The sequence below is a fragment of the Osmerus eperlanus genome, chromosome 1 (genome assembly GCF_963692335.1).
Source record: "Osmerus eperlanus chromosome 1, fOsmEpe2.1, whole genome shotgun sequence".
NCBI lineage: Eukaryota > Metazoa > Chordata > Actinopteri > Osmeriformes > Osmeridae > Osmerus > Osmerus eperlanus.
Window position 1 is genome coordinate 14,297,419 of NC_085018.1, and position 19,127 is coordinate 14,316,545.

The 19,127-nt window shown below is 49.8% G+C and overlaps 1 protein-coding gene across 1 annotated transcript in view; it reads right to left on the minus strand.

Moving 5' to 3' along the window:
- Positions 1-19,127, minus strand: part of ephb2b (eph receptor B2b) — a 109,315-nt gene that overhangs the window by 34,317 nt on the left and 55,871 nt on the right. Inside the window, exon 3 of the mRNA XM_062456282.1 lies at positions 17,285-17,969. Coding sequence (XP_062312266.1) covers positions 17,285-17,969 — 685 coding nt within the window. The remainder of the gene's footprint in view (positions 1-17,284; positions 17,970-19,127) is intronic.

A 19,127-nucleotide genomic window follows, 5' to 3' on the forward strand; every position in this document is an offset into this window, starting at 1 on the left:
GGGGTGGGACAGGGGCTGTCAAATGTGAGTAAAGACGTGGGTTGGCAACTTGGCGAGCAGCGGGGCGGGGGGGGGACACAGAGGGTGGTATGCCAGTCTAAAGTAGAAAAACAGGAGGGCATCCATCCAGGACACACACTCCTCTCTGTGGTCTGTCAGTCACACACACACACACACACAGACAAGGGGATGGAGGGAGAAGAGGAGGAGAAGAAGAAAGACAAACACACAGAGAATCCCTCTTGGGAGAGCCGCTCACAGATCATTTCACGGGCACTTTCCTCAGATTGCATCAGCAAGCTTTCATCAGCGTGTCGGAATTTGAATACTCCGCTAATCTAATTGGCACGAACTTGAGGTCTCGCTCTCTGTTCCTGTCTCTCTCTGTCTCTTCCTACGTCTCTCACTCTGTCTCTCTCTCTCTCTCTCTCTCTCTCTCTCTCTCTCTGTTGGTTGCTGGAAAATGACAATCAATTCAGACTGTCTTAGCACACCTAAATACCATCACAGTGTCAACACCATTGTTACACGTTAGCTTACATCTGATCTGCATCAACATGACACCTACACACTAGATTAGAGTGGACGTTCAGTTTTCGGGGTTGCCAGGTTCAGTCTGATTTTTCAGCGGAAACCCCCTTTTATGACTCAGTTCTAGGTGGCTTGTCAGGGGCCTGCTGAAATATCAATTACTGTCTTATCAGCACAGTAACAGGCTGTGGTCGGACAAGCTCAATTAGCCAGCGCTTAGGCTGTGAAGGAGAGGTAGGGGGCTCAACACGAGCCCCGTATCTCCACAACCTCGGTGCTGACAGACAGGCCAGAGCCACAAAGACCTGATTGTGACTGGCCCTTGAACAGTCTGGAGGGGATAGGAGGCAGGGGATGGGAGGTAGGGGACCGGGATTGGAGGTAGGGTATTGGGATCAGGGATAGGGATAGGGGGTACATAATAGGTGATGGGGATAGGGTGTAGGAGAAGGGGATTGGGGTCACGGGGTATGGTATGGTATGGGGGGGTGCTAATTGTATAGGGACCTGGACCAAGGTGAAGCCCTTCCTGTTCTTTGGGATGTTACCATTAATGAATAAAGAGTAGCCGAAAAGATGGCAGTTTAAAAAATTGTTCACATGAAAAAGGAAGATATTGCGCTCCAAGGACACACACATTTACGCCACGGCTATAAACACCTACACACACACACGCACAAACATATACACACCCCCTTGAACAAATATACACATAAAACACAGCTTACAGGGGATCGCCCCAAAACCTGTATTTTCCTGACAGATTTGTTTCCTAGACACACACACACACACACACACGCACGCACACAGACATATAAACACACACAGATACATACAGACAAACCCATTGAAACGCATAGATACACAGATGAACACACACACACAGAAACAGATACACACATGAAGATACACACCGATACACAAACACACACAAAAACACACACCGACACACACACAAACCGGGCTCCCGGCTGTCTCTTCAGAGGGCAGCTGTGTTTGTACAGTGAGATGTCTGGGCTTGCTTCTTGCTGCTGCTTTGATATGAGACTGTACCCCTTCATCTGGCTTCCTGCAGCAGCAGAGGCCTGCTGTTGATGCTCCCCCTGCCAGCCTTGAGAGGCAGAGGAGGGGACGCACGTTTGTGTGTGTGATCACACTCAAAGGAAGCCCTACAGCCTCGGGGAGAAAACCGTCTGTCTGTCTGTCTGTCCACCTGCCTGCCTGCATGCCAACCTGTCTGCCTGCCAATCTATCTACCTGTCTGTCTGTCTGTCTACCTGTCTATGTGTAGCTACGCACAGAAACCACGTTTTCTCTCGACAGAAGCCCACTAGCACACTTCAACGCCAGCCGAGTACGAACATGTAAACGACCCACTCTCAGTACCGCTGCTTGCTAGCAGACTACCCGGCACCTGATAATCTTCCAGATATACACTGTGGAGACACACAACATGGCCGCTCGGCTTGGTCATGTTGATCTGTCCTCGCTTTAAGATGTCTCACAAACACATACTATCGACTCCACAAGAGGAAGCAGCAGGAGAGGAGAGGAAAGGAGAGGAAAGGAGAGGACAGGAGAGGAATATAAAGGAGAGGAGATGAGAGAAGAGAGGAGAGGAGAGGGCAGGACAGGAGACCAAAGGAGGGAAACAGAGGAGAAGAGAGGGGAGGAGAGGATGAGGAGTGGAGAGGGTAAAGGAGGAGGAGGAGAGAAAAAAAGATAACAGCACAGAACAGAAGAGTCCAGATGAGGCAACAGGATCCGTTTTGCCAAAGGACCCTGATGCATTCATTAAAGACTATTAAGTGGTCGTAAAGACAGCCCTTGCCCAGTCAGTAGGAATGCTAGCCTGTCTGTCTATGCCAGTACACAGCCCTGTCTGTGCTCTAGATCAGGGAGGCAGATAGGCAGCATGGACAGAGACTAGGCAGACCTGTGGATACACTGAAGTGGGTCGTTATGCAGGAGAGATGTCATTAAGGCTTGGCATATGTCCCCAAAATCAATACATGGCTCTCTATATCTGGTAACAAGGTCACTGAGGGTGGGAGGGAAGGGAGGGAGAGGAAGAAGTAGGAGGAGTAGCAGGAGGAGGAGGGGGCGTAGGGGGTAGAAGGGGGAGGGAGGACAAGAAAGAGGCGTGGAGGAGGAGTGGAGAATACAGTAGCGGGAGGGGAGGAGAGGGGGAAAGGAGATGAAGAAGGAGAAGTAATAGGGGAGGGGAGAGAGGAAGAGAGGAGAGGAGGGGATTGTAAAGTAGTGAGAGGAGGAGAGTGGGGAGGGGGAGAGGGGGGGAGAGGAGACGTGGAGATGCTAAAATAGTAGGAACAGGGGAAAGGACAGAGGTAGAGAGGAGAGGATGAGAAGGAGATGATCAAGTAGCAGGAGGAGGAGAGAAGGGAGGAGGGGAGGAGGGGAGGTGATCAAGTAGCAGGAGGAGGAGAGAAGGGAGGAGGGGAGGAGAGGAGGAGGGGAGGTGATCAAGTAGCAGGAGGAGGAGAGCAGGAAGGAGGGGAGGAGAGGAGGAGGGGAGGTGATCAAGTAGCAGGAGGAGGAGAGCAGGGAGGAGGGGAGGAGGAGTGGAGGTGATCAAGTCGTGAGAGGAGGACAGGAGGGGATGACATCAGAGAGGCGGAGCGCGCTGGTCCTTGTCAGGCTGCTTATTTTAGACGGAGATGACTTCCAAACGTGTCCTCCGCTGGATCCTGACGTCCACCGAGGGACCTGGTCATCCCCCGACACAGTTGAGAATGTCACATTCCATTCAGTGTCAATGTCACTTCCGTGCCCTCTGAGGCGACGTATGCAAGGAGATATTCATAATGATCAAATATTCATAGAATGTAGGCCATGTATATTTAATAAGGCTGAACACTGTGTCTAAAACCGAATAGAAGGAGCAGAGGGATTCTACAACTTCTGTCTTTTACTTTTCACTTCTCCCAGCCGTGCGTGTCGAGTTGCTATAACGTGTCTACCTCGTGTTAAATGGATCCTTGAGCTGAGAGGGGGAATCTTTCTCTCTCACAACCTCTCTTTCTTTCTCTCCGTCTCTCTCTCTCTCTCTCTTTGTCTCTCTCGCTGTTTCTCCCTCTACCTTTCTCTCTCTCTCCCCATCTCTCCCTTTCGCCTCTCTTTTTCTATTTACCTCCCTCTGTTTCTCAGGCTCTCTCTCTCTTTCTCTCTGTGATCTAGCTGGTCAATAATGGTAATGTGTCTAGTCCTGAGCTTGGCAAACACATTCGTCAAAGTGGTCTGTTACGCCAGGACACCAGCACAATGCCTTGAGAGAGTGTGTGTGTGTATGTGTGGGTATGTGTGTGTGTGCATGTGTGTGTGTGCGCACACGCGAGTGCATGCAAGCATGTCTTTCCTTAGATCAAAGCCTGGCCCACACAAACACTCTAGTTGGAGTTGGACTGGTCCTCTTGAGCCTGAGTGTGAGTATGCAGACAAGCAGAGAGACAGGTGGAGAAACCGGCAGGTAGGGAGACAGGTAGAATGACAGGCAGGTAGGCAGGTAGAGAGACAGGTAGAATGACAGGCAGGTAGGCAGGTAGAGAGACAAGCCGGCAGACCGACTCACTGTGTATGGGTATGAAGCCAGATACAGATCCAGTCAGTGAGGGCAGGCAGACACACTACTGGGTTTCACCTGCTATAAACTCCATCCTCTGAACATAGCCACAGTGCTGAACTGTACCAGAGCCATCTATACTCTAAAAGACTGGATCTCAGCCCTGGTGATGATGATGATGATGATGATGATGGAGCTAAGCCCTCTCTGTGTCATCCTGTTGATAACTTCAAATGCAGACCAGGAAATCTAACCAATCACTGCCCTCTGGGAGTGAAATCCCCAGCCTGCGAAGCGCATGGCTTCATGAAGGGTGGTTTAACGATCCATCTTCCACATAAGCCTCTCTCTCTCTTTCTCTCTCTCTCTCTCTCTCTCTCTCTCTCTCTCTCTCTCTCTCTCTCTCTCTCTCTCTCTCTCTCTCTCTCTCTCTCTCTCTCTTTATCTCTCCCTCTCTCTTTCTCTCTTTCTCCCTCTCTCTCTCTCTCTCTCTCTCTCTCTCTCTCTCTCTCTCTCTCTCTCTCTCTCTCTCTCTCTCTCTCTCTCTCTCTCTCTCTCTCTCTTTCTCTTCTCTCTTCTCTTCTCTTCTCTCTCTCTTTCTCTCTTTCTCTCTTTCTCTTTCTCCCTCCCTCCCTCCCTCCCTCCCCCCCCTCTCTCTCTCTTTCTCTTTTCCTCCCTAACACTCTCATTCTCTCTCTCTCTCCCTTTCTAAGCCCACATCTCAACATCTCCCATCTTCTCCCGCCCTGTTGGGGGAAGTAAAGAGGATCAAGCCGTCCTCATTAATAACCCCAGTAATGACTTCCAGAAGCTTCCAGGAGCACGTTCCTCCTCAGAGAGCAGGATGTTCTCCACACTGTGAGGAGAACCAGACCTGGCCTGGTGTATCCATACCGTACCACACAGAACCGGCTGGCAGCATGTGGTACTGCAAAACCAAATTCCTCTTTGATGCCAGCAGCCCAACACACACACACAGGCACTCACAAAGACAAAGGCACACACACAGACCTTCCCCCATCCATAAACACACAGACACACAAACACATGGAGGTACACACACCCAAACACACAGTCCCTCCTCTATCCATCCACACAACTAATCACACCACACACAGACACACACACAACCCCTCCCCCATTCACACTACCCAAAATATCTTGGCAGCCTTTGACCGACCACAATGCACCACAGAGTACCAGGCTGGGCTGGGTGGGTGCAACTCCATGGATATAGAGGGAGAGAGAGTTTGAGTTTTAACACACCTTCATAAACATAAAACATCATCATGACCCACAGAGCCCAGCAGAATACAAAAACCTCAAAACACAACACACACACTATAAAGAAGCAACACAAGTAAAGAAGCACTCAAAAATATTGGTTATTTCCCCCTCTACGTAACATAATGGACTGCTCCACTCCAAGATATGTACAAATGTATCAAAATAGTTCATGTATTTGTAAAATCCATGCTCCACCCTGATCCTAGCCACAGTGTTGTAAACACAGTGCTCACACTTTGCACACGCACACACACATATACACACATGCCTGGTATAATGACATGAGGGTGTCATGGGACCCTATGAGGCCTGGCTTGTGTGACTGTATCGATGGCAGGGTCAGAGGTTCCTGTCCTAGGGGGCTCCCTCACAGACGAACATGCTACTATGGCCTGTATGGAGGACTGCACTGAGAGCTGCACAAAGCACTGCTTCATTGACCCAGTTCTTTGTGTTCTCGAACGCCACTCTTTTTCACTGTTTGTGTGTTCGCTTATCAAGGATATGCAGTGATGAGGTGCTCTGGAAAGGGTCAGTTATTATTTGTTTAAGCCATTTACTGGTTAGCCATATGTTTAAACCACGGCTATATTTATTAAGAGGTACTGTATGTTCAAGTCATTCAATGCAATCTGTTGTCTAGAATAATACGCTATGTAGTTAGAAACTAGATAGTACATTTTACATATTTCTTAGACATAGTTCATTGGTTTGTTGATATCATATTTCATTCTGTCATATTCTCACTTGTTGTACAGTAATATGTTTATATTGACATTGACAAGCTGTACAGTGCGATGGGTAAACACAGTTTTGTGATACGAAGCTGTAAGAGTCTAATAATGTTGTAAACAAATCTCTGGCTAATCACCAGCTCTCCTGTGGAAATGAGGTGCCGGAGCAGAGATTAGACTGTCGCTGAGAACACAACCACACTTTTCTTTTTCCAACAGAAGTAAACAGAAAACCATCTCATTAGATGGTTGTTTCTTATCGTACTGGCATTGTCCTGCGTGTAAACAAGGAGGATTCTAACAGGGTTATGGTATAAACAGTGGGAAAAATCCCCTGCCCATGAGAGACAGAGAAAGAAAGGGAGAGATGGAGAGAGAGAGAGATAGAGAGAACAAAAGAGAAAGAGAGAGACCTTCTTCTTCTTGTGTCAGGGATGCTCAACGCTTCGCTGGCAGAAAAAAAGCCCATTCCAGTGGAGGAGATAAGGATTACCGAACACCGCTCCGTCTTTCATCCCTCAAAGCAAGGCTAAAAAACCTCTATCCTCTACATGAACCCGTGTCTTTACCAGAGCTGTACGAAAAGAAGAGAGACTGAACCAAAAGGAGAAAGAAAAAAAAGAAAACGGGTGTAAAGTTGTACCTGGCAGCCAAATGCGGAGGGTTTGCACAGGGGAAAGGAACAGCTCATTACTGAGTGTAATTTATTTGCTTTGCAGCAGCCTGGGGGAGATGTAGAAGGGGGGGGGGGGGGGGGGGCGAAAAAGAGAAGTTTTGAACATCTAGAATGTTCTGTAACTAACCCATTTACACGGCTGATCTGTCCCCCTGAGCAACTTGGCCTGGTTTGGCCTGAACCAGGATGACTGAGACTGGGCCTGACTACTAGAGAAGTATGGTCAGAGACCAGAACCAGGGTTATGGTTCTGACTAAGGTGAACATAGACGTGGAGTAGTGCTTAGACTGTGCTAAAGGATGTGAGTCTGGATACATCATTATATTGAATGTATCATTATACTGTGATGTCTGTGTATGTGGTGTGTGTGTGTGACATGCGTGGGTGCACACAATTTGTGTGTGTTACAGTATCGGCCAAGTGTCACAAGCATTACATTTATATCCAACTAGCCTCCAAAACCTCATTATGTTAAATGTCAACATCTCACTTTAATGTGATCTTAAAGAGAAGAGGCATTCTTGCTCTATTAGGAGTCAGGAAGTAGGAAAGTCTTTGAAGTCTGGGACCCGGGCTTGTTTCCTAGCCAGTTTTTCAAGCCAACTTTTCTTAGTTTTCGACATTAGCTCTACCCATAACTTAAGCTATAACATTGGTACAGCATGCATGTCTAAACTGAACCTATACAGTAGGTATACATGTCTAAACTGAACTTATATCATAGGTACAGTATGCATGTCTAAACTTAACTTATATCATAAGTATAGAATATATGTCTAAACTTAACCTATACTGTAGAATGCATGTCTAAACTTAACCTATACTGTAGAATGCATGTCTAAACCTAACCTATACTGTAGAATGCATGTCTAAACCTAACCTATACTGTAGAGTGCATGTCTAAACTTAACCTATACTGTAGAATGCATGTCTAAACTTAACCTATACTGTAGAATGCATGTCTAAACTTAACCTATACTGTAGAATGCATGTCTGAACTTAACCTATACTGTAGAATGCATGTCTAAACTTAACCTATACTGTAGAATGCATGTCTGAACTTAACCTATACTGTAGAATGCATGTCTAAACTTAACCTATACTGTAGAATGCATGTCTGAACTTAACCTATACTGTAGAATGCATGTCTAAACTTAACCTATACTGTAGAATGCATGTCTGAACTTAACCTATACTGTAGAATGCATGTCTAAACTTAACCTATACTGTAGAATGCATGTCTGAACTTAACCTATACTGTAGAATGCATGTCTAAACTTAACCTATACTGTAGAATGCATGTCTGAACTTAACCTATACTGTAGAATGCATGTCTGAATGTATATTGCAAGAGATGTAAGAGATGTTGATGATCCATGTAACACGTACAAAGTAGTTGCATAGAGTGTGAAATCTGTTTACATGTACAGCACATGTACCTGCCTGTGCACATAAGCGTACACACAAACACACACACACACACACGCTTATACACAGACACATATACACACATACATATACACACACACACACACACTGACAAACACACACACGCTGTTAAGTGCACACACACACTCACACACACCAATGGCTGAGGGGAATATGACTTTAATACACACAGTTAATTAGAGAGTAATCTGACAAGGCAAACAGAGGGTAATCTCTGGAGGTGTTCCTCCCTGATAGTGGAAGTTTAGCTCCTCCGTGCACGACTTCCAACGAGCCGCTTCAATTTCCAACTCAAACACGGCCAGGGAAGTTCTCTGGGGCGTTGACAGAAAACTTTGCAATGTCAGTCCAACTTTGGAGTTTACACTGCCAGATGGATTTCTAAATATTTAGGAATTTAATCCCAATGAAAAACAAAGGTCTGTATAAACGGCTTGATTCTGGGTGTTTCTTCAAACAGTGCAGAGGAAGCCTTCTCCTCTGGGAGATGGAAGGTCCTTGATCAATCACCTCAACATATCTTTCTCTCTCTTTTTACGCTCTCTCTCTCTCTCTCTCTCTCTCTCTCTCTCTCTCTCTCTCTCTCTCTCTCTCTTGCTCTTTCACTCTTTGTCCTTTCTCCCTCTCCCCCTCTCTCCACCTCTCTGCCTCTCTTGTCTCTCTCTTTCCACCTCTCGATGGTCTCAGTCCTGTTCAATCTTTAAACACATTGTTTCCTTCTCTATCTATCTTTGTCTATCAGTCTCTCTCTCCTGTTTCTCTGTGTGGTGGGGCTGTGGTGGCCCAGGGTGTCCCAGGCCCTACCCAGGCAGCAGGGGAGCTCTGCTGCGGGCTCTTCTCCCTCTGCTCTCCTGGAGGGTGGTGCTTGTTCTGGGTGAGGTGAAGTGCACTGTGGGAGATTTGATCTGTATATTTGAACTGTCGATATCAACACTTTATCTGATATCAACCCCGTATTAGGAGCCAGCCAAATGCGGCCCTCTCCTTCTAGCTCTCTGTTCCATCTCTCTCTCTCTCTCTCTCTCTCTCTCTCTCTCTCTCTCTCTCTCTCTCTCTCTCTCTCTCTCTCTCTCTCTCTCTCTCTCTCTCTTGCTCTTTCACTCTTTGTCCTTTCTCCCTCTCCCCCTCTCTCCACCTCTCTGCCTCTCTTGTCTCTCTCTTTCCACCTCTCGATGGTCTCAGTCTCTGTTCAATCTTTAAACACATTCTAAAAGCGAGAGGGGATCTCTGCAGAGCTAATATTAGAATCCATTATTGTTGTTTGAAGTGTGTCTCTACTATGTAAGGCTGTATATAGTTCTCTGGTTCCCAGTGCTTTCCAGTGCCATGTTGAAGCCTGGGGCTCTGTTTCATCCACTACCTACAACCTCCCTCCTCTCTGCCTTACCCACATCCTCCATTTCAGGATTATGACCATTACTTTGGTATTCTTCTGGTATTATATTCATTTTATTAGTAGGAAAATATAGATACTGCTGTTGTTTTGTTTATTGTCAAAGGTGAGCAGTGCTTGTAAGAGTTTGAGAAGGCAGGTGAGGTATCATGAGGAGGGCTCTGTGTGATGTCAGGACACACCTGTGTTAGCTCCGCCCCCCTTGACTTAGCTCCTCCCACTTGCGTATGCACCTCTTACCTGTCTAAATCACTCCCATCTGTAACCAACCTTGGCTCAACCCCTCAAATGTCTAAGCCCTTCCAGTCTATCTAAGCCCATACCATGTATTTAAGCCACTCCCACATGCTCGAGCCCCTCCTAGATTTTAAGCCCCTTCCACACATCCAAGCTCCTCCAACATGTTCAACACACACACACTTGACCCACCCCCTCCCATCTGTCTAAGCCCATCCTATCTATCAAACCAATAGTGGCAGCTCCTCCCCTCTGGGCCACAGCCTCCCCAGGTCCCACACATGCCTGTGCATTAGGGCCCTTCATGCAGAGTAACTATATCTGATGAATGATGTTCCAGGAGATCGAGTGACGGACGGGGGGAGAGAGGGGGTCGTCAGCCTACCCTTCAACGAGGGCCGGAGGTCAACTGTGTGTGAACAACTGCACAGCTCATTCCAGGGACCCCGAGGACATGCAACACACATGTGACTGACATGTGATGTGTGTGTGCGTGTGTGTTTGAGAGTGTGTGTGTGACTGACTAGTGACGTGTGTGGATGTGCTTTCATGTTAAGAATAGCTTTGACATTGGCCTATAGAAGTCAGCAGGGCTGGGATGAATTGAATTCAAATTTTATCATTTGCTTTTAACACGATCAAATTGAATAAGTGGTTTATTCTCAAGTATTTCCTGAATCCAGATGGAAGTGAACTGACCCCGACCCACTATCGTCACATGACTCTCCACTGCGTTCCTGCACAACCTCAATGTTGGTGTTCCTATATATTCCTGACTGTGTGTGACTGTGTGTGACTGTGTGTGACTGTTTGTGGCTGTGTGTGTCTGTTTGTGGCGGTGTGTGGCTGTGTGTGACTGTGTGTGACTGTGTGTGGCTGTTTGTGGCTGTGTGTGTCTGTTTGTGGCGGTGTGTGGCTGTGTGTGACTGTGTGTGACAGTGTGTGGCTGTTTGTGGCTGTGTGTGTCTGTTTGTGGCTGTGACTGACAAAAAAAACAAACAAACAAGGTCAAACTATAGGAGCATGTTATCCTCTCCTGGTCAAACAGAGATCAGACATACTGTATATCCCTCTCTCTCACCTCTTCAGATAGAGAGACTTGTCATCTATCCTTCAGTCTCTATCCTGTGCAGATAGAAAGACTGGTTGTCTCTCTCTCTCTCTGTCTCGCTCCCTCCCGTTCAGATAGAGACCTTTCATCTATCCCTCTCTCTCTCCTGTTCAGATAGAGAGACCGGTCATCAATCCCTCTCTCTCTCATGTTTACACTGAGAGACCAGATGGAACAAGCTCATGCTTCTAACAGGATATGAGCTATGACATGACAGAGGTTGAGATCACACAGGTCTCTTACTCACTCTCTCTCTCTCTTTTTTTCTCTCAAGCTTTCTCTCCCTCTGTCTCCTTACTCTCTCTTTTTGTCCTATTCTCTTTGTTTGATGAGAAAAGGATATTACATATACAGTACATGTATGAAGTAGACATTTATGGTTGAACAGTATGCATGCACGGTAGGTATGTGGATACATACAATATAGATATTGTTTTTATCTGGAGGATGCTTCACAGAGAGAGAGAAACAGAAAGAAACAAACAGAGAGGATCTAAGAGAAAGATAACAAGAAAACAAGCCGGAAGATGTTGACGGAGAGAGAAAATGAAAGAAACAGAGAGAGAGACAGACGAAGCAAGAGACAGAGAGAGGCCCCTGCAGATAAAAGAGGAGCCAGGGAGAGGACAGGTGAAGAGAGAAGAGCCAGGGCCGGCCTGGGCTGCCTCAGATGGTGAGGGATAAGGAGGGGAGACAGACGGGGTCCGGACCCAGAGCAGGAGGGCCATACGGGGTCAGACCCGACACGCACACGGCCATATGGAAGAGGTTTACACTCTAGTAGGCCCTGATCTCTGAGCCTTAGGCGAGACACAGATACCTCACCCTGCGTTATCCTGTTCACATGTGATGGATGGGCTGAGGCAAGGGCGAATGATAAGGTGTGTGTGCGTGCGTGCGTGTGTGAGTAATGCATGTTCTTACCTCGCGGATGCATGCATGTCTGTGAATGAAGATTAAGAGGCTATGTGTTATGCAGCTGTATGGAAGAATGGTGTGTGTGTGTGCGGACGACGTGTGTGTTCAGAGACAGACAGGATGATCCCCCGGCCAGGCGGCCATCATGAAATCTCATCCCAGTTAGGAGGAGAAGATAGAGGATCTGGGACTGCTCTCTGGGGGCCCCTGGGGGGCCCCTGAGGTCAGACGGTCACGGATCATCGGATCACGGACCGCAACCCCCCCAGCCCACCACTCACTCGAGCTGCAAAAGAACCACATGTCCACAGACCACACCGAGCTACAGTACAGCAAGCCCCTGAAAGCCTCCCGCTCTCGACAAGATTCAACCGTAACTTTCCGAGCAAAAAAATTAACTCTGCTCATGTTTGCTGTGATTCAGCATCCTGGTAATTAGCAGCTGTGATGCGACGACTTTTCATCCGCCAGGAAAACTTGTCCTCCGTTTATCTAACCAGGACAGCATCGGTGAATAGGATGTGTTCCTCCCCTGTCAACAGTGCTGTGTCTCTGGGGGAGGCTGAATCACACTCTCCCAGCTCCGCCATCGAGGCTTTGTTTACTCTCGCAATGCAGCAAAAAGCTGGAGGGGGTGTGTTTGTTTTGTTGTGCTTTGCTTTTCTGTGTAAAGGTGGGGGGGGGAGGGGGGGAGGAGTCATCCCAGTCACAAGCATGGCCGCTCTCCCTTGTGTGCTGTAAGAGCAATTAGAGCTGTCGTCACCGGCAGGGGCAGCTTGGGAAAAAAAGGCAGGCTCAGAGACGTGTGTGTGTCTGTGTGTGTTTCTGTGTGTCTGTGTGTGTGTGTCTGATCTGCGGCACTAAACCATTCCGTGATGCCAACACAGTAATGACAGGGATTCTGTCTGAGGCTCTGTGACTCATTTCCTGTCCTGAGGATCAATCACTTCACTTCTGCCTCTTCCTCGCTCGCGTCCTCTCTTTCTCCATTGATCCTTCTCTCCCTCTCTCTCCCCCCTTGTACATCTCCTTAAATCCCCCTCTCTTCCTCACTCCTCCCCCTTCCCTCACCCCCCTTTCTCTCTCTCCCCCCCCCCCACCCCACACACTCCCTCAGGTATCACAGTATGTGAGGCTGGAATATTGACAGTAAGTCCTGCATTCACAGTTTTGTTGTTTCTGCCCCTCAGCATGAGAACAGACAGCAAACAGTTTCTGTATCCTGGTCAAACTATGGGCATGGTAATGACAGACTGTGAGGCCTCGTGCTTGTGTAAACTACGCCGGGCATTAGCATCATTGTCATCCGAACACATTCCCCGGGTTCCGAGCGGCCTGGTGAAAGCCCAGCTGCGTGTGACCTTCCTGCTCTGAGGCGGCACCGTCGCCGAGACAACACTGTGTCACTCGGACTCCTCCTTCCCGTTGAACTGGGAGAGTCTTCGCTGCTCTTTAACAGGAGACACACACCCCGCGGTCAAGACCCCGCCAAGCCACAAGAGCATGGGCTGAGAGGATCCGGTTACAGAGATGGTACACACACGGCGGCCATTGTTAGGGAGGGGGAGGGGAGGGGGGGGGGGTCTGTGTCCCCAGCTGTGGTCGTGGCTCTGGTTGTGGGCTCGGTGCTGGGGGGAGCCGGGAAGGGGAGGGGCAGAAGGACAGGACGTGTGATGTGTCCCCACATGATGAGTCTCCTCAGGCCCTGGGGGAAAGTGGACAGGCTTTTTTAGTTCCCCCGCTGCTGGGGGAGAGGAAAGAGAGGGAGAATGAGGGAGAGAGTGGAAGAGAGAAAGACAAAGAGAGAGAGAGAGAGAGAGACAGATAGAGAAGAGTGAGAGAGAGACAGAGAAAAGGACAGAGAGAGAGTAAATGGGAGAGAAAGGGAGACGGGGAAGATAGAGAGTGGAGAGAGAAAGAGAATGAGCATAGAGAGAGGAGAGGCAGAAGAGAGGAAAGAGAGAGTGGACGGACAGAAAGAGACAGAGAGAGAGAGAGAGCCTGGTGCTGTCTACTTCTCGGAGCAGAAACTTAATCTGCCTCGTAAGACGATCGCAGGGAGAAAGCCCTGCAATTTAGGTTCAAACAAACCCTATGCTAACGTCAATATTTTGACATATTTCATGTCAAAGTGTAATTATTTGCCGAAAGCCTTGCCAAGGGTTTAATTGTTACATGGGTAATTACATGTTTTGTTGAGATGTAAGAATTTAGCGACAGTTGGATTATAAATAATACAATACGACAGCTTCCTGATCTCCTCTGGTCTTTCCTCTGGTCTCTCCCCTGGCCTCTCCTCTGATTTCTCCCCTGGCCTCTCTCCTGGCCTCTCCTCTGATTTCTCCCCTGGCCTCTCTCCTGGCCTCTTCCCTGGCCTCTCCTCTGGTGTTTCTTCTGGCCTCTACCCTGGCTTCTCCCCTAGTCTCTTCCCTGGACTCTCCTCTGGCCTCTACCCTGGCCTCTACCCTGGCCTCTACCCTGGCCTCTACCCCGGCCTCTCCTCTGGTTTCTCTATCTGCTGATCCCTCATCCTCGGGACAGGAGACACCAGCAGCTCTCTGAGAGTGTGTCCCTGGAGGTACCCCCTCCCCCACACATCACCACCCCAACATCACCCCATTACCCAAACACCAGCAGGAGAAGGTCTGTTGTTCATGAATCAATCCATCAGCCGACCACAAGGCAGCTCAAAGGCCCTGACTGACCACACTCACACGCATCCAGACCGCCATCCAGCACACACCCACATTAACACACTCAGGGCCTCCACTAGGACACGTCCCGGTCAGAAGTCCACACGATGCCACACGGTGTGTCACAGCCTGGGTCTACTTTGATTAATACGGTTCTCTCTATTCTGGTGTGTGTGTGTGCCAGGGTTTGTCTGGAGTCTCGTAGCTATGGAGCGGTAAAGTGTGTGTGTGTTCCTGGCAGTTTTGCTGGCTGTTGGATATAAGACTCGTCCAGATTTAAGAGACCGGCTGTGTCTATGGGACCCTGGCATAGTAACAATGATGAACTGACTGAATACACTCACCCCAGTGTGTGAGTGTGTGAGTGTGTCCACGTGTGTTTGTGTTATGGCGTGTGTGTTTGTGTGCATGCGTGCATCAGTACACTACCAGTACAACACACATCAAGAAGGCAGAGAGACAGGTGATGAAAGACAGCAGGGATTGCGCGAAGGAAGACCAGACAGAGGTTCCTTCAGGGGGGAACCTTGCGGAGAACCGACAACTAGCCTCAACTAGCGATCACATCCGGTTCCTCAGCAGGAGAACCAACAGGATGGGACGAGAGGCGAGAGGAGGTCCGCAGGGGGCAGCACAAACGCCGCTCGTGTGCTGAGGTGAACTCCCTCCACCACGCCCAGCTCCTTAGAACCTGCTGATTGATGTGGGGGATATCCCTGCAGACCGTACTGGTCTAATCTAGTTTCCACACACAGGCAGAGTGAATTACATGTAGGTCAGAAAACAAGCCCATTTGTGTAATTATGTAGGGGGTTCGGAATTAGAGCAGTGATCCTCCTCCTCGCCTCTTATTGGTGTGTATTCCTTGAGGAGGCCCTCTGTGTGTCCTCATTAGCAGAACACTAACACTGAGCGCCTGTTTGTGAGCAACGGGGGGAGGGGGGCGGAGGAGGAGAATACCCTCCTCTTCTGGGCTCTCCTCTTCCTCGGCTCTCCGCCTCCCTCCTCTCTTCTCTTCTACTCTCCCCTCCTCTCCTGTCTCCTCCTCTCCTCTCTTCTTCTCTTCTTCTCTTCTTCTTCTTTACCATCCCCTCACCTCTTCTGCTCTCCTCTTGCCTGTTGTTTCCCCCCCCCCTCCCCCTGCTTCCTGTTCTTCCTGATGTCTGAGCATGCAGAGCCAACACCTCCTACGGGCAGCTGACAAACAACATCAAGCGGGCAGCAGGCGATGGTGGGCACGGCGATATCGGAAAAAAGCGGCAAATCGATGTGCCCCGCCACGGCTCAAACGGCGCGCGGATCCGACACGGACAGGAAGAGGATGAACCGTGGGCGTCTGGAGCGAATCATCAGCTCCTCGGTGGAAGCTTCTGGAACAACCAGGCGGGAGTGTGTTGGCTGACTCAAAACTGCAGAGGAAGTCTACAGAAATAGTTCCCTGTCCTGCTGTGGGGCTGAGATCGTCCTCTGGTTGTGTTTGTGTGTGTGTGTGTGTGTGTGCATCAAGTGGGTCGTCCCTCAACACCAGTCCTTTGCTGAGCGGCAGCCGACCCTGTGTAACCTCCCCCCCCTCTTCCCCTCCAACACTGGGAGGGAATGAGAACAACCGGGACCAAATGATTAAGTGTACAGCTCCGCATTCACACATCCCACACATACAGCGTATTCAAATGACAGCTTCCCCTGAGGTAACAGCCTCACATTTACAGTCCTTTTGTTTCCTGTTCACACCGAGAAAGTGAGTTCCCAGTCTAGGAAGGATCGGGCGAGTGAGGGAGATTGAGTCTGTTACGAGGAGCAGCGGTGTTTGAAGGCGATAAATATCCGGGAGATTGACCAGAATCTCCCGTCTGTGAGATCCAGTGTGTGATTGGAGTCCAAACACCTGTGATCCGACACTCCCCCTCGCCGTTTGACGGCTTCTCACCGCGTTCCAGGCATGCTGCACATTCGCCCGCTTCAGAGGACGAGACGTTCGGAGCCAGATGTTCAGGCCTGTCATGTACAGGCACATTCGCCGGGGTATCATTACTAGGGGAAAAACCTGAGGTTCACATTCAGGGAATATGAAAAGATGGGCGTGGATCAAACACTATTCTGGTGTCGAAGGTTTGTGTGTGTGTGCCTCTTTGTGCGTGCCGTAAATGTACGTGTGCATTGTGTGTGCGTGCGCGTGTGTGCGTTTTTGTATTTGTACCTGTGTGTGTGTGTGCGTGTGTAATGGGTTTGGAAACACCTTGTTGATGAAAGTGTAAAGTTTCACAGAAACACAGGATTTCCCCCTGTGGATGCCCCCAGGCCTGGACACACACAGAACCAGAGCAGGACCTCCACACTGAGATCATCCTATTCAGCTCATGTGTTTCTTCAGCTCTCTGTCTCAGTGGGAGCACAGCTCCTACAGCAGGGTAGACAGGTGTGGACTACAGAAGACTACAGAAGGGTGGAAAAGTGAACCGAAGAGTAGACAGCAGTACAGTGGAGAAGAGCAGAGCTGGGTAAAGTAGACGAGAGTGCAGTACAGTGCAGCACAGTACCTGAGAGTAGAGTAGCATAGAGGAGGATAAAGCAAAGGAGGGTAAAGCAGGGTGGAGCACAAGACAAGCTGGAGTGAAGTAGAGGAGAGGAGAGGGGGGGTGAGAGGAGGGGGGCGAGCGTGGGGGCGGGGCCTCACCTCGACACACGGTCCCGTTCTCCACCGCCTCGTTCCCGGCCTTGCACATGCAGCGCCCGATGGGCACCATCCACTCGCCGTCGCCGTTGCAGTACAGCTTGATGGGCACGTCCACCTCCTCGGCGTTGGCGATGCACACGCCCCTCGCCGCCACCAGCGACGTGCTCTCCGCCCCCGACAGCGTCTCCTGGAACACGGCGCCGTTCTGGATGACGCGCGGGCACTTCCGGTAGAAGACGCGCACGGCGATCAGCGACATGCAGCCGCCGTAGTCCTGGAAGGCCAGGTAGAAGCCGTGGCGCGACACGGGCCCGAAGCTCCGCACCTCCGTGTTGATCTTCATTACCCGCCCGCCCAGGTCCACCTGGGAGAAGGACTCGTCGGCCGCGATGGTGTCCACCTTGATCCACGGGTTCTCCATCCAGGCCGGGGAGTTCCTGGTGGCCGAGTCCGAGTCGGACTCGTAGTAGTAGAGGTTGAAGGTCTCCTTGCAGGAGCCCGGCACATTGGGGATGGAGCTGCAGTCGCGCACCGAGAACTTCATCTCCACGTGGACGCGCTGGGCGCCGCGCCGCCGGATGTACTTGGTGCGGACCCAGTTGTTCTGGTTGTTGTCGAAGACGTTGCACACCTGGTAGGTGCGGATGGTGTTCATGTTCTCGTCGTAGCCGCTCACCTCCTCCCACTGCGAGGGGGGGGGGGGGGAGATGGTGGGGGGAGGGAGGGAGGGAAGGAGAGGAGAGGAGAGAGGAAAGGAGAGGGAGAGAGGGAGAGAACAAAGGGGGAGGCAGAGGGAAAGAGAGAATGAGAGAGGGAGAAAAAGACAGATATATTAGTCGTCGATGTACCCAACACAACAGTAAGAACACTTTTTCCATTGTTATCAACGTACACACTTCCGATTGAGTAGAACAAATATCATGAAAATGTATGAAGCTCTCATGTAATACATTGAAATTAGATTGAACATAAGTATATTGTCCTTTAACTGGGGCCCTGTAGCTCCACTGTAGTTTACACTTACTGTACAGTAGAACTGGACTCTAACCTGTGTTCTGTCAAGATCTTTTTAAATCTACAAGCCATTTGCAGCACAGTGCAGCATAGTACTCCACGGTACGGTTTGTTACATTGCAGTACAGTACGTCACACCACATCCGTCCAGGCATTTGCCTGTTTGCCCGTACGCTTCATGTAACCACAGTTCACTTCCTTTCTTTTTGGGGGGATAACACTTGTTTTAAATGAAGCTAAACCAACCACATCGAAGCTGTCCAGACACCCAACCACGCTGCAGAGATCATGAGCGGACCTGTGACAGCCTCATGCTGCTCTCCTAGTGGGGGGTGAGATTACAGGTTCAGGGGCAGGGAAGGGTGTTTAATCCCCTCCCTGGCACGGCCACTCTGCCACGCTGGCTGGCACACAGACAGGTAGGACCACAGCGAGGGCTTGGCACCGGTCCTTCCTCGCTGGAGTACCCAGTTGGCAGGGCATTTGAACCTGGCTCCTGTCTGTGTGGAGTCCACTGACAGAACGACCCGAAAAGGAAGTGCCGGGGAACCAGTCCCAAGACGTCAGCAGATTGTTTGTTTTAGCGAGCCCGTCGTTAATCCAGTTTGAGTTGAATCCTCAAAGCTTTATCTTCTGATTGGTCCATTGCAGGTTGGCTCCTCAAACCATTATCTTCTGATTGGTCCATTGCAGTTAGACGTCTCATTGATTTATCTTCTGATCGGCCCTTTCCTGTGTCGGCGGACACAGTGTACAGTAAGCTCGTTCCACCCTTGTCTCGTGGCCCCACACTGAGAGCCAATAAGGTTCCAGCACCGCCGGCCTCCCA